Source organism: Rattus rattus, chromosome 13, assembly GCF_011064425.1.
Source record: "Rattus rattus isolate New Zealand chromosome 13, Rrattus_CSIRO_v1, whole genome shotgun sequence".
NCBI classification, from domain to species: Eukaryota; Metazoa; Chordata; class Mammalia; order Rodentia; family Muridae; genus Rattus; species Rattus rattus.
Genome location: NC_046166.1, coordinates 53,437,069 through 53,452,518, shown reverse-complemented (window position 1 = coordinate 53,452,518; position 15,450 = coordinate 53,437,069). Strand labels below are relative to the sequence as shown.

The 15,450-nt window shown below is 40.2% G+C and overlaps 1 protein-coding gene across 1 annotated transcript; it reads left to right on the top strand.

Moving 5' to 3' along the window:
* Positions 1-928: 928 nt before the first annotated feature.
* Tex15 (testis expressed 15, meiosis and synapsis associated) lies at positions 929-15,336 on the top strand. The gene is made up of 4 exons (XM_032919143.1): positions 929-7,984; positions 9,348-9,397; positions 11,317-12,545; positions 15,249-15,336. The coding sequence occupies exons 1-4, from the start codon at positions 929-931 to the stop codon at positions 15,284-15,286; spliced, it is 8,373 nt and encodes a 2,790-aa protein (XP_032775034.1). The 3' UTR covers positions 15,287-15,336.
* The last annotated feature ends 114 nt before the right edge of the window (positions 15,337-15,450 follow it).

Genomic DNA, 15,450 nt, shown 5'->3' with positions numbered 1-15,450 from the left:
TTCCCTGAACATGCTACGTGCCTTGTGCACTGCATACCCCACCATACATGCAGTGCTAGCCCATGCTGCCAGCGCCTTTGCCTGAGATTCACAAGCACAACAGCTCAATTCCAGAAAAAGAGATTTTTACAATGTTCTCCTGTCATTCCCAGCATGTATCAAATCAGTGTGTCTTTGAATTCTCTTATGCTAGAATGTGTGATCTTAAAAATTGCTGTTTAAGTTGCTGGTGACTTTAAATGAATTTAGCTTATAATTAAGACAATTTCCAAAAATTTCAGAAATGGCTGTTAATGTCATAGTCCCACTTTTTACTTTTTATATTTATGAAAAATAACTTTCTCATGATTGATGATTATAAAATTAAAGCATCAGTTAATTTTTAAAGAGATTGAAATCGCTGTATGTCTTAGTGTACCAAACATTCAGGCAACATTGCATTTTCATGTAAAAATAAGGGTTATTCTTTGTATACAGAAATGCTTTTATATAAATTTAGTGTGGTAAAATTATATTTGTGTCAAAGAACTGTTTAAAAGTAATTTTGCCTGGAGTCAAGTTTTTAAGCTTTTGGCTTACACCAAGTAGAGTGTTCAGTTCTTTAGTTTTTTTAATATATTTTATTGACATCTGTATGCATGTCTTGTTATGCCGTGCCACACACTTCGAAGTCAGAGGACAACTTTCAAGAGGTGTGTCCTGGGGCTCAAACTCCCCACACTCAGGTCATCAGGTTAGCAGCAAGCGTTTTTACCTATTGAGCTGTCTCACGAGCCTCTCCAACTTTCTTTTGTAATATTTCTATTTTTTATTTATCAGAATTCACTTACCAAATAGGCAAGCTAAGTTGCTAGAATAGAGTCATAAATTACATTGCAGTATTTTGTTACTTAGTCTCTTAACTGCGTTCTGTCAGCTACACTCACTCATGACATACGTTTTTATTTATGTTTCCACAGAAAGAGCATGTTCTCTGAATAACTGTACAATTGCCAAAAGAATTGGAAAAGGGAAAGATGCTACTGTCATCTTTGAGCACTTCAGGAAACCTGTCGATCCATTTGCTCAGGAAAATTGTCCATGTAAAGCACTAAATTCAGAGATGGGTCCTCCCAGCTCAGACACTCCTAATTCCTACGGAAATGCACAAAATGGAAACAGTTTTTGGCTTGAACCATACAACAGAGAGAGAGAAAATTCATCACAACTTAGAGATGGTTCTCAAGTGTACACACACAATTCAGGTTTTTCTTTCATACCCACTGATAACACAGCCAGTGGTAATGATGACCTGTTCAGTGTGACATATCTTAGAAGTATTTTAAATAGTATTTCTGCTACTTTTCCCTCTCACAACAGCACTGTTTCAAGTACAGTTATTACTTCAAAACTCATTAAGGACCCAAGACTGATGAAGAGAGAACAGAGCATGAGAAACCAAAATAATACTGCAGGTTTGAGTGATGTTTTGCCTTTTGACAAGAGTTTGGGTCCTGGTGATTCACAAATGCTGACATGTGTGCCAACTAGTTCAGTCTCTTCATGCGAAGTCCAAGCTGATCACACCATTACTAATTGCTTGGATGCCTCTTGCTTCAAATTCTCTTCTGAGAGGTCACAGTATCAGACTCACAGTATCGGCTCAAAGGCCTATGAGTGTATAGCATCCAAGAGAATTGCCATCACAGAACAGTTTAAAGAACAGCACAGTTCTTCCTTCCCCGCTTCCTTATCAAATGCATTGTCAGATGTGGGGAAACAACACAGTGAGGAACAGGCCCAAAGGACTCAGATGAGAAGCAGCATCCCAGTTTTAACAGCTCTGAGCAAGGAGCCACAGAACTCCTACGAATCAGAAAAATCAGAAAATACTTGTAGCAAGGACTCTCAGGGTCATTTCTTTCAAGAGTCTTCTAATATAGACACTATATATAAGGCTGATCACCAGATGTCGACAGTCTTTCCAGTCCAGAAGGAAGGAAACCTTTGTGAATACGTGCAAGAGAGGCGAATGATGAGAACCTTCATCAGCCCAGAAGACAGCTCTAAAGATGGAGTAAAGCAAACTTGGTGCAAAGAAACTGTTTTTACTAATGAAGCTATTAGTAGCACAATTGATAATTCTAAGACATTGTACCAGGAACACAAAGAAGGTGGAAATCTTAATTCTTTAAGTGGAAATTGTGAAAAGATAGCAGTTACTCATAAGTTACAAATGCCCAAACTTCCCATGTCTTCCACAAGGGATAAAAATGAACTAGATCGTGCAGCATCAGAATTAGAGCATTCCCTTATTCGAAATGTGGAGTGTCCTTCACAAAAGTGCGCTCAACACTCTTTGGAGCATGAAGACAATACAAAGTTTGCCGTGGCTCAAGGGCTAATAGAATTGAAAACACAGAACTTTGGTAACATTTTGTCTGATGAATTCCAGGAAGCAAAAGCTGTTCCCCTGGCCAGAGAAAAGCTCATGGATAAAGGTAGTCCATCTTCTGCCATTGACATTTCTCTTGACAGTTCAGTTCGAAACATGCTGGGAGAATACAGGTGCATCCAGAGGGGAAATGAAAATGTGACAGTGTCACCATTTAACTGTCACAAAGCAGCAGCTCCTCACGTTAACGATAATGTGCAGGATCACAACCTGTCCTATGATGCAGAATTGAGCTGTAATCTAAACTTGAAAATCAATTTGCAAGAACAAAGAGATGATGAAAATCCTCATGAGGCTAAAGAGAAAGAGGATGCTGCTTTGTCTCCAGAACACAGTACAGATAGCATGAATGGAAGCGAGAAGCCAGATTTTCATGCAAATGGCCTTTTCACCAGTATAGTTGAAATGAGGGAAATTAGGAGTAATACAAAAGTAGAAATTCTGAATTCTGAAGACTGTTTCACATTACACTCATTTTGGGGAAAGAAAGGTAAACCAGCAGGAACAGCATCATCAGAGAGTGAAGCAGTGGGGAAAAGGCATGCACCAGGAGATGAGAGACACCTAGAGCACTTGGTGTCTGCCCTTCCAAACACTGGAGGCTCTTCAGTATGTGTAGCCTCAAATGCTACAAAACAAGTAGTTGGCACTACTGTCCTTACAGTAAGCACAAATCCTGGGGATCGTCAAAAAGACCAGTTAAAAGAAACGTGTTCCTCTGAGAGCTCAGGTTTGGGTTTGGTAAAACATAGCATTTCTGAATGTGAAATTGATACTGATAAAGATAAATTACAAGACTTTGATCAGTTGATGAATGAGAATTCAGCTCTTAAAGATTATGGATTGGGAAGTGAAATTGAGATAGATCTTGAAGAACATGATAATGCTTCTTTATTTCAACAAAATATGCATAGCCATGAAAATGATCTTTGTGAAGAATGTGACTTTTATGAGTCTCTGAAGTCTCGGATTGATTGGCAAGGCTTATTTGGAAAGAGTTATGAGGAGATGGAAACTTCAAGTTCTGCAAGAAGGGAGGAGGGTGCTGGTCAGCTTTGTTCTACAGAATGTAACTATGTTTCTTTCTATTCGCAAAAAGACAAAAGAGGGCTCCACAACCCAATTTTTCTTCCAAATCTACAAGTTACAATTACAAACTTACGTAGTCTGAGAATCAGTCCCACTGATGAATCTTTAGAGTCCAAAGATAATTTTTACAAACACATAACTGAATCTACAGAACCAGAAACAAATAAGGAAGGGAATGCTTCTGGATTTAGCATTTGTTCCCAACCTTCTGGAGAAAACTCAAGTTTTTCATGTGAAAATAAGTTCAGTAATTCAGTGCAAGAATCCGGAAATACGAGCAAATCTGGAATTACCCATTCTTCCAACTCAAGTCATAATACACCTGTGGGGCAAGGATCTGGAAAACCAAACAGTGACTCTTTGTCTATTGATCCTTCTAATGTCACAGTAATGAATGATAAGAGTAAATATCCCACAAAATCAAAACCTGACTTCAGTGATGCTAGAAATAAAAAGGACATGAAATCAAGAAGTAGCAGAAGAAATATGCATGCATCTTCCAGGGGCCAGAACATAGCTCATAAAGACCAAAGGGACCGTGAAACTCACGAGAGGAGGAGGAGGAAGCCAACAAGTCATGACTCATCTGACCGATTTTCTTCCTTATCCCAAGGACGAATTAAAACATTTTCACAGTCAGAGAGGCATATTAGGAATGTACTGAATATTCTAAACAGTGAAGCATCTTTATGTAAAAGCAAACATCTGTCCAGAAAACTGAACAAAGCTGTTCTTCACTTAAAAAAGGCACATAGAAGAGTTCATACGTCTTTGCAGCTTATATCTAAAGTGGGACAAAAGAGGAAGGGCCCATTACCGAAAGCATATGCAATAATTCGCAATAATTTCTGGGAAAGTTGTGATCTTCAAGGTGATAGTCTGATGTCTGAAAGAAGATATTCTAAGCATGTTTTGTCCAAAAGAAAATATGACAAACAGGGAGAGAAAAGATTTTTAAGATTTGACATTGAGGAGTCATTGACCCCGGTATCAAAGCACAGATCATATCGAACAAGGAGAGAGAGGGTTGCAGAGTGCCTTTCTAGTGAAATCATGTCTGGGCATGCTTCCAGTAGTCTTACTGCGTTCCATGTGAGAGAATTTTGTGATGAAGAACAACTTCCAGAATCACAGTTACCTCTAGCTTACACATCCCAGAGTATAAGTCAGTCAGAACACACTAATAGCATTTTGGGAAATGCAGGCTCTTCCGAACTTGAGCATTTTTCTAAAACAAGTGGGAATATTCTTGACCCAGAAGAAACACTAACTGAAAAAGACTATCAGACAGATACACAGTTATGTAATAGTGACTCTGCAAAACTTGAAAACCATTCAACTCATAGTATTAGGAATATAGCAAAAGAATATAATTCTGAAGGTAAAACAGGTGTATGTGAAAGCAATTCAGTGTCTTTAAGTTTCATAAAGGAAAAGACAAGTCATAGTCCAGATAACAGTCTGGGTGCAACTTGTAAAGCTAACACTGACACGCATCTTTCAGTTTTAGACGCAAACAAAAACCACATTTTAAGTGTTGATATTTATGAACAAGATAACCGTGTGTGTGATGGTGCTAAAAATGGAGAAGCAATTTTTCCTACAGAAAAGTGTTCAGTTCCTATGGAGACCACATCAAGCATTCCTACAGAAAGTGTAGCAAGCAGGAGCTACGCTGTTCCTCCAGTTCCTTCAGTTCTCACAAGAGCTGGAGAGGAAGAGTCTTCTGTAGAGGAGAATGAGCTCTTTGACGTAGACAAGAGTGAGATTACTATTACTGAGCGTTCCAAACTGGATCTGACATCAGTGACTGAAGGAAGTGATAACTATAAGAAAAACATGAATGCACTGTCTTCCAGTGACAATGCTGTGCTCCTAAAAGAGAATGTAATGGGTCCTTCAAAAGGATATATGGCAAAATACATTGAGGAAGAAAAAATTAGGAAAATTGAGCAAGCAGTTTACAAAAAAATTATTACTGAAGGATCAGCTATTAGTTTTAAGTACAAAAGTCAAAATAAGCTCTTAAAAGAAGAGTCATTTCCTGTTAACAAGAAAATGATGACGAACAACTTGACTGATTCTTGTCTAAGCACGAAGAATCCCACTGTGGGTACAGTTGCTTCACAAACCATTCCTAATCAGCGGAAAGAAAGGATGGAGGCAGGGCAAATCAAAGTTAGTGACAGCTCTCGTTCTGACTGCCTCTCGCTGCCAGCCATGGGAGAGAGTAGTCATAGGCCTGCCCTCTGTGAGAACTCTAAAGTCGCTGCTCTCAAGAAGGAATTAGAACACCGCTCAGCTAATTACACATCTCATGTAACAGAACTGCCTCAAATTTTACAGAGAGCAGATGAAGCAGCGTCTTTGCAGATTTTAGAAGAGGAGACTAAGCTTTGTCAAAATATTCTCCCTTTATTTGTCGAAGCTTTTGAAAGACAGCAAGAATGCTCAGTTGACCAAATCCTGATTTCAAGAAAGCTGTTGGTAGAACAAAACTTGTGGAATAATTGTAGACTTAAATTGAAGCCATGTGCTGTTGATGCTTGGGTAGAACTTCAAATGGCAATGGAAACCATTCAGTTCATTGAGAACAAGAAGAGATTCTTAGAAGGTAAGCCAACGTTCCGAAGCTTGCTTTGGTACGATGAGAGCTTGTACAGTGAACTGCTTCACAGACCGCGTGGATATCAACTGCAGTCCAACTTCTATCCGGGTTTTCAAGGACGGCTAAAATACAATGCATTCTGTGAGTTGCAGAATTATCATAATCAATTAGTTGAATTCTTAACAGAAACAAAAAAAGAAAATAATTCATACTATGCATTCTTAAAATACAAACGGCAAATTAATGAATGCGAAGCCATAATGAAGCACTACTCCGATTGCTTTGACTTTTGTCTTTCTGTCCCGTTTGCCTGCGGAGTGAACTTTGGAGATAGTTTAGGGGACCTGGAAACCTTAAGGAAAAGCACCCTGAAGCTGATCAGTGTACATGGGGGCTCCCCTAAAGTCCACCCCTATCCCGGGAAGAACGACCATTTGTGGATCATTATAGAATTAGTCTCCTCAAAGGTTAGTTTTATCAAAAGCAATGAAGAAATAAATATCAAGATCTGTCTTTACGGTCTGGAGCATATATATTTCGATGCTGCAAAGAGTCTTGTGTGGAAAGAAAAAAGCTGCTCTTTACTCAAAGCGCATTCAGAAAAAACTAGAGAAGCGGAGGAAATAAATGAGTGCGCTTTTTCTAAGTTGAAGAAGATCTATGGTGTCTTGTCTAAAGGTTTAAACAGTGAGCCCACTGGTATCGGGCTCGAAGAAGATGCTATGATTGCCTCCACGCAGTCAGCTCTAGGTAGCATACCAAACTGTAGGCTGAACAAAGCTTGGCTTTCATACCCAGATATTTCTTGTGTTGGTGACATACTGGATCAAGCTAAATCTGCAGACCTAGAGAAGTTACAGGACCTCACTCTCAGATGTTCTGATCACTTAGAAATCTTAAAAAAATACTTTCAGATGCTGCAAGAAGATAACATAGATAATATTTTTATCATGGAAGAAAATGTTTCGGATATGCTAAACAACCACAGCCCTGAAGCTGTCATTTTAAAGCCTGAAGCTATTGAGATTTATATTGAAATTGTCATGGTCTCAGAAACAATTCACTACCTTAAAAATTCAATAGCAAAGAAACTACACAACCAGAGGTTTCGAGGTATGCTCTGGTTCGATTGGTCTCTTCTTCCTGAGCTTATTGGCGGCCAAGAAGAAGTGGCCTCCTTTTCAGTTGGTGACAACCAAACACATGGCCTTTGGAAACTGGTAGAGACTGCTATTTCTGTCCTTAAGAAAGAGCTGGCTATCATCTATGAATATGGGGAAGCTTCTAACTGTTCCTATGCTCTACATTTATTCTACAGAGAACTTAAGGAACTCACAGGCGTTAAAAGGCTTCTGAGTAACGCTAAGTATTCAGCTTCCACATATGCTGACTTGGTGCCACACACAGCATCTGTAAATTTCGGAAACACTGCGGCAGAATTAGAACAGAACTACAAGCAGTTTTTTCTGTTACTCAAAAATGTAATGTCTGTCCCTCAGAAAGATTTTGGAAAAATGGTTCATATTATGAAAGTTATGAAGACAATTGAACATATGAAGGTGCTAAATGCTAAGGATACTAAATTGTCCACTCGTCTTCTCTTTCTCCAAATGCTGCGCAACAGAAGGAATGCTTTGCAACAGAACGGGAAGGGAAGGATGGAGACCTCCGTTACAGACCCTGAGGAGGACAGCAGTCAGCCTGGGGTTTCTGAGCAGACACCTCCAGTTGCAGAGCACACAATGAAGAGCATTTCAGGTTCCTCTAAAAAACGACCTGTGACTGCGGACACATGCGAAGTCTCTCAGGAAAAAGGAGACACGGACACTGTTTCCAGTTGGAAAAAGCAAAAGGTACAAGTGTTTCAAAGTTAATCTTGCAAATATTCATGAAAGCAAGCTTTCTCTAACCAGAAAAGTAGCTTACAGAATAGAAAAGTTGATATTTTTAATTCGGCCTGCTGTTAGTGCTGGGTTAAGTGAGTCACTGGTTACAGACTTGTGTGATTAAGGTACTTTACAAGGATATAATTTTCAGTTTTTTAATTTAGAAAATATTTCATGAAAGAATAAGTTTAAGTAGCTAATAAGGAGGGCATTATTCATTATTGTGAGTTATACCAGTGACCAACCAATTTTATTTCTTGGGTGGTTTCTTTGGCCAATGTTCTGAACATTAAAAACTGGGTAGGGGTTGGGAATTTGGCTCAGTGGTAGAGCGCTTGCCTAGCAAGTGCAAGGCCCTGGGTTCGGTCCCCAGCTCCAAAAAAAAAAAAAACTGGGTAAATCCTGTTGGTATAATAGGGCAAAAAATAACTATTTTTATAGTATTAAGATTTGAATCCACACTCTGCACATGCTAGGCCAGTGGTCTATACCTAGAACTGTGCTTCAAGCTAATTCAAGTTGGTGCCAAGAGAAATGGGACAAAATTTAAAGGAGGTTGTTTCAGACCTAGGAGTGTAGCATAGACCTTAGCAGGCTCCAGGTCCAGAGGTGGGGAGGTGTCCAGGTCTTAAATACAGACCTAAGTAAGGAGTTTATATCTTTTCCTTATACTAAAGTATAATGTCATGTGAAATGTTTAGGTTATAGGGATTTCATTTATTTTGGTGATTTAACTGGTAATGGAATTCTGAGTATAGTTAGAAGTGGTAAATCAGCCAAAACTAGAAAACGGCGCTGTGTTTCCGTGGAAGGGTGGAAGCTGCGGGAACGGGTGATAGCCGGAATACAAAGTACAAGTGTTTCGGAGTTTGGCAATTTCCACATTTAGTTATATTTGCATATATATAGTCAGTTATCTTGGGAATGGCACCAAAGTCTAGACATGAAATTCATTTACGTTTCATTCACAATGCCCAAAGGTAATTTTCTAGTAATTTTAATTTCTGCATGGAGCAGAAGGTTCCCGATATAAACATTTCCACAGCACTGCGCCATAGCTCAGAGCACTGCAGTTTAGAGGCTTAGAGTTTGGGACCTGGAGATATTAAAGGAAATTTTAAAGTATATGGACAAGAAGAATGCTACAAATTTTTTTTTTATTTTTAAATTTTTTTTAAAGCGGTTGCTGTAAACCCGTGAAATACCATAAGTCTAGGAGAGTCACTGTTTTTTGAATGGGTGAACATAATTGATGTTACCATTAATGTAAAACTTCAGTTTTTACTCTTTATTATATTACTATATTTTAATTTATTTTTCTGTTACTTAGGTTACCGTAAAAGACGATGGAAACAGCCAGACAATATGCACACAGCCAAGGTAGGAGTTGCCACCAATCCTCATTGCATAAGAACTAAGTGAAAATGGGCAACTAAGAAAGGACAAAGAAAGGACTCTGTAGTTATGTATAAACCATTTCATCAGACACGTAGCCTAGAGGACAGGCCTGAGGGATGTGGAAGCTAGCTAAGTAAGACCAAATGATCCTGAACTTCACCCTGAGTATTGAAGGCAAATGCCATGTAAGATTATTAACCTTAACTGGGGCTTACAAAGGGATGATTGTTAAATCAAGAAACAGGCATTGCTTAACAGACTTGTATGGAAGTCCATAAAATAGGACAAGTGATTAATTTTTAAGTTGTAAATCAACTAAAGTTCAAAATTGGCTAAAGAGAAATGATCTAATATTGATGGATCATTAGTAGAAATGGTATATAGTTTACAGACACAGTGAAGCATTCTATTTCCTAGAAGGATGTTTTAACCGTGTAAAGTAGGAAGAATATATATAATGTATACGTTCTCAAAGACTCTTTTGACTTTAGAAAATTCACTACATAGCTTGCGTTTTTATCATTTTGTGCTGTCATTCACCTCTGCAAAATTTTGGATTTCTGATTATCCATTTTTTCCCATTTTACAAAGGATAATAAGTAACAAAATATAAGAAGGAAGAACAGCTTCACTTATTTCTTGATTTTTCCTTTTTTCAAATAATACATTTCTAGAATTCTTCCAGCACACATGAATTACTGTAAAGTAGCAGATGAAAACACAAAATAGAGGGTAACATGCACCAGCATAATTACCATTGGTTTGATAACTAAGTTCTTGTTGCCTAGAGAGTTAAACTGTCCTCTACAAGGCTGAGACAGAGGGCTAACTTGAAGGAAATGAGTATGCTCTGAAGGGACAGGTCATGAGTCTACACAGCACGTCATCACTGGGAGTAAGCGAAAGACAAGTTACCTGTTCTGGAAACTCAGTTTATATAGCATTAGATGGCATCACAGGTTGTCATTAAAATGCCCTTTAAGGTTATATTGGTTAAAACATGGGCCTTTTGAGCCGGCCATCGTGGTGCACACCTTTAATCCCAGCACTTTCAAGGAAGAGGGAGGTGGAACTGTTAGCCTGGTCTGCAAAGAGAGTTCCAGGACAGCCAGGGTTGTTACACAGAGAAACCCTGCCTTAGGATGGAAAAAATAAATTAATTAATTAATAATAATAATGATAATAATATATAATATAATAATAAATTAAAAACCAGGGGCCTTTTAATTTTTTTTTATTTTTTAAAGAAGGGTATGTATAGAGACTCTGGGCTAAAAATGAATTCCTCTCAACTCAGGAGAAACAATACTACTTTTCTTTCTCAGCACACGTTGGCTCTTATACTGCCATAATTGCTTAGTTAAAACTAAACTTAGTAAGAATGTCATGGATATTAAATTGCAAGAATTCTGTCAGCCCACTTTTCTAATTCTCGGAAGATGAACAAACAAAAGAACGTTTGTATTAACAAAAAAAAAGGAGATTTATTCAGTGGTTAGGGACCCCCAGCCGCCAGTTCCACTCTAAGAGATGGGGCCAGGGGAAGACAGCTGACTACTCATGAGTAATGAGCCTGTCATCGGTCGGAAGGGTATGCACTAGAGACTTACTGAACTTGTGAATAATGATAGTTTACTAATTTTAGAGACTTTTATTAGGAGATTTTCAAACACAGTATGGAAAATGTTTTGAAAAGTGGAGTATATTGTCTTCCACAAGAGCCATAGCTAAATTCAAACAACAGAGTAAAACTGAAAAGTGTTTTACTTTTGTACTCCCAGTAATATGAGAAAGTGTCAGTCTTAAGAGTTTTTACACTAAATAGAAATTCCCAGTGTTCGCCTGTAAAAACGCTGCGACTGTGTCTTTAAAGGTGCATGTGTTTGTATTGTACTCAATAGCACTGCAGGAGCTCCTCCCGACAATGAAGACAGAACAGGACCAGATTCCTCTGACAGTCTTACAGGCTTCTCTGCATCTCCAGAAGTGGTCAAAAGACGAAACTCAGTGTCACCTGCTGAAAGTGTGCAAGACACTTGCACACCAAAGTCAGCAAGCGACGTAGAGCCAACAGACAGCTCACCTGATGCTTCAGCGTCTCTCACTGCACAGCAGGAAGACTCAGATGGCATAAAGAAAGGAAATGTGGGTTTTAGTGCCGCTGAAACAAATAATAAGGAAGACTGTCCTTTAGTAACTTGTGACCAAAAGGACATACATAGCTCTTCCTCACCTGACCACACACCTGCACAGGAGTCCCATAACACCCCTGTGGATCACACACAGATCTCGCCTTCAAACCTAACAGCAGGAAATGATGACCCTCTTGTGCCTGATGCGTCCCTGCTCTCAGTGTCTGCTTCCCAGGCTGTGAAGGACATTCATAGCAGCCCTGAAATGAGTGACACAGACTCTCAACGTGAAAATAGTGAAATAGTAGATATGTCTACTGAAGATCGCACGTGCACCAGCTCTCCAGAACTTGTGTGTATCCAGGACAAAACGCCTGATCTACAAGTAGATAAAACACAGCCTATAAAAAGTGAGTCACCAGAAAAGTGTACAGTGGATGCACCAAATCCCAGTGCCGCGCCATTTGGCTCATACGGGAGCTCAGCCATCAATGTGAATGGAACAGTGCAACACACTCGCTCTGAATGGAATCCAAAAGTCCTGACTCAGAAATTTGGCACATCCAGGAATAGACCTCCACAGCCTGCGTCTCCTACGGTATATAATTCTTCTGAGCGTTCGTTTGGAGCTTCCTATCCGTCCTACTCTTGGTGTTTCTATCAGTACAGCAGCAGCAATGGCACTGCTGTCACCCACACATACCAAGGGGTGACAGCCTATGAGATGCAGCCACCGCCTCCTCCGATGCTGACTCCAGGTGCAAGTACTGTCCAGGGCACACATGTCAATCATTCGTACTCGGAACATTTTAGTTACGTCTCCGGACAGCCTCAAGCAAATTCCTTCATCCCAGGAAATGGGTATTATCCATCTCCTGCACCTGTTCCTTACAATTATCAGCAACCAGTTTATTCACAGTTTGCCTCTCATCAGCCAGTCCCACAGGCCGCGTATCCTTACCCTCCTAACCCAGGCGCGCCTCCACCTTGGACTTACGGTGAGTTGCACGTTTCAGTGATTGGTGCATTTTTACTTTGGGCTTTGTGTTCCTGTAAAGGAATTTGCAAATGGTGAGATATAACCACTGTTCTCTTTGTAGACCTGTCCAGTTGCTCCATTGAGCAAAGTTGAACTGTGTTTCAGGTTGTAAATCCAGTGTCAGAAAACAAGAGGTTGGTGGTGTTACTAATCCGTCCCTCAGTAGCTGTCTTTAGGGAGCAGCTACAGTGCTGTGGCGTTCATGCTGTGGAGAAAGCATTGAAACTTGTCATCCACATCTTTAATGACATGGCGGTCCTTTAAAACTAACCCCACATGTGTGATTAAAAAAAAAATAAGAGCAAGAAAATTAAACCGTGCCAATATTTCAGTAATCCACTCTCCAATAACAATCGGAGGGTATACAGAAAGTGTTTTTCTGTGTAATCTGGATTTCCTATTAGGCAGCTTCATTTTGATAAGTGGAGAAGGGTAAAGTACAAAGATGGGAAAAGGAAAAACTAGAGATTTAAATCAACCTTTTCCTTCTCTCAGTTCCTGTAAGTGAATGCCATTATCTGAAAGTTAGCAATTTAACTTGATAATTTGCCTCTTGAAATTAAGGTTTTCTTTTTTCTGTAAAGCACCTAGTTGTAAAACACCACATTAAAGTCAGACGGTGGCCTTTAATCCCAGCACTAGGCAGGCTGGCCTGGTCTAAGGGGTAAGTTCCAGGATAGTAAAAGCTAAGCAGACAAACCCTGTCATCAAAAGAAAGCAAAACAAAAATCCCATTAAATACAAGTTGGGAGGGAGGGTTTGCTTTGGTTAACGGTTTGTAGAGCGCAGTCCACCCGTTCACTGTGAAAGGAAGCTGTGACAGCAGGAGGGGAGCAGGAGGCAGGCCGCTCACACTGAGCACAGGCAGGAAGCAGAGAGAGTGCTGCCGCTCCACAGTACAGGTGTAGGTTACAGGAACCACAGCACGATTATAAACTAGTTACTCTGCTGACGCTAGTTACACAAAGGCTCCCAAAAATTCTCTTGCCACAGACAGAACATCCTCCAAACTAAAAAGACATTGTTAGCTTACAGAAACACAAGCAAATTTCTTTTAAGCATTTGTATTCAACCCCTTACAAATCCTAAAAAGGAATAAGTATGTAAGCTTATTTGAGGTATTATTTATCTCAGTTGGAATGGAAATATGTTGAATAATTCTGTTCTTTTTAACCCCCTGCTGGTAGGGAACCCAGCACTTTAAACATTCTTGGCAAGTGTTCTTGCCCTGAGCTACTTATCAACCCAATTTAATTCTCTTGATAATTTAGAAATCTTATCCAGGAGTGATGATTCTTGCCTGTAGTCTGAGCACTTGGGAGACGCAGGCAGAAGAGTCGGGATTTCTGGATCAGACTTGCCTATGTAGTAAGGCCACATGAGACACTCTTGAAGGAGGTGGGGGGGGGGACACGATCATATCAGCACCCCTACATTAGAGTTAATTCCTTCGGATTTGTTCTAAATTATGGTAATGTTAGAGCTCACGTGTGTTACAGACCACCACACAGCAAGACCATATTAGAATCCTTATAGCTGGCAACCAATAGCAGGTTTTCCCCGAAAGACCTCTTGGCACCGAAGCTCAGAAAGGAGTACAGCATTTATAGTAACCCACGGTGACATCATTGTCAGGTATAGGTCAGGAGAACCTCCTAGCATTTGTTTTGGCAGAACACATCAGTTGTTCCTCTGGGCCAAGGCCTATGTTGTGGAGAGCCCCAAATGTGTTGCCAAAGCAGATGCGACTCTTCAGGGAGCTGTGGCTGGAAAGGGCCTGAGCAGAGTGAGATGAGGAGAACAGGAAGGCCTTGGCTACCTCAGACACCAGAACACCATTGCTGTTGTTGGAGCTCCCACGACTGCTGCCTCCACATCAGGGCTCACTGAAGCACTTGTTCTGCTGGACAGTGAGTGCCCCCGGTACAGTAGTGATGCTGTGTTATATCTTCTCCCCCCATAATGCTACATGAGATGGTAGCATAATCCAGCCAGGTACCTTCTCCTCCCCTTCCTGCCCCGGCAAATGGGTTTGGACAGAGCACAGTGGTTTGCCTGAGAAGCAGCACAGAAGGGAGAGGAGGGTGAAAAAGTGCTGCTGTGCGTTTCTCTCCTGGCTGATGTCATCCATCGGTGGTGCCATCGGGTCAACACCAAGCGTAGTGGACATGGCAGATTCACAGTGTTACACAAATGTCAAACCATTCACGCTAGTATGAAAAGCCCGGCTGTGACGCGGAAATCTTCTTTATTGCTTTCTTGGTCCAATGGAAAAGAAAAGGAAGAATTAAATATTAAAGTAATCAGGAATTATGCTTTAAAAGTAGGAGACAGTGGCAGTGTGCAAACTGCTCCTTTAGCTTTCAGAGTAACAGTGCCCAGAGGCCTCCTACCTCAGTGAGTGCATACTGAGAAGATTCACACATCTTAGCACCTCCATTGTCACACCAAAAAATGAAACGACAGGAAAACACTTGGAACTTGCGTGCCAGGCATAGGAACACCCAAGACTCAGATGAGGAAAAGACCACCCAGAGAGTCGTAAGCAGCCTCCTGGGGTCCTTTCCTGATAGGTGAGCTTTGGCTTCAGTTCAATCTAAGACCCTTTCTTCTACGCTACTTAGTATTAATAACCTCAAATCTCTGTTTTGTTTTCTTCCAGCTCCATGGCAACAGGATCCATTCCCACGAAGGCATTAAAAATAAATCTCTTCACACTGAAATAAATGCAACTTACGTTTTCTCAAGTATTTTTTGCCTGCGTATTTTTTTTACGGCTGCATATTTTCTTACTTTAGTATTTCATAATTTTAAGTATATGTTAAGCGTAGTATGTGATATAAGTGTTATAAAATGTAATTAAT

Coding starts and splice junctions, on each gene's coding strand:
- Tex15 (XM_032919143.1), top strand. CDS start 929: ATGACATACGTTTTTATTTATGTTTCCACAGAAAGAGCATGTTCTCTG. Junction 7,985..9,347: donor CCAGTTGGAAAAAGCAAAAG/GTACAAGTGTTT, acceptor TCTGTTACTTAG/GTTACCGTAAAAGACGATGG. Junction 12,546..15,248: donor GCCTCCACCTTGGACTTACG/GTGAGTTGCACG, acceptor GTTTTCTTCCAG/CTCCATGGCAACAGGATCCA.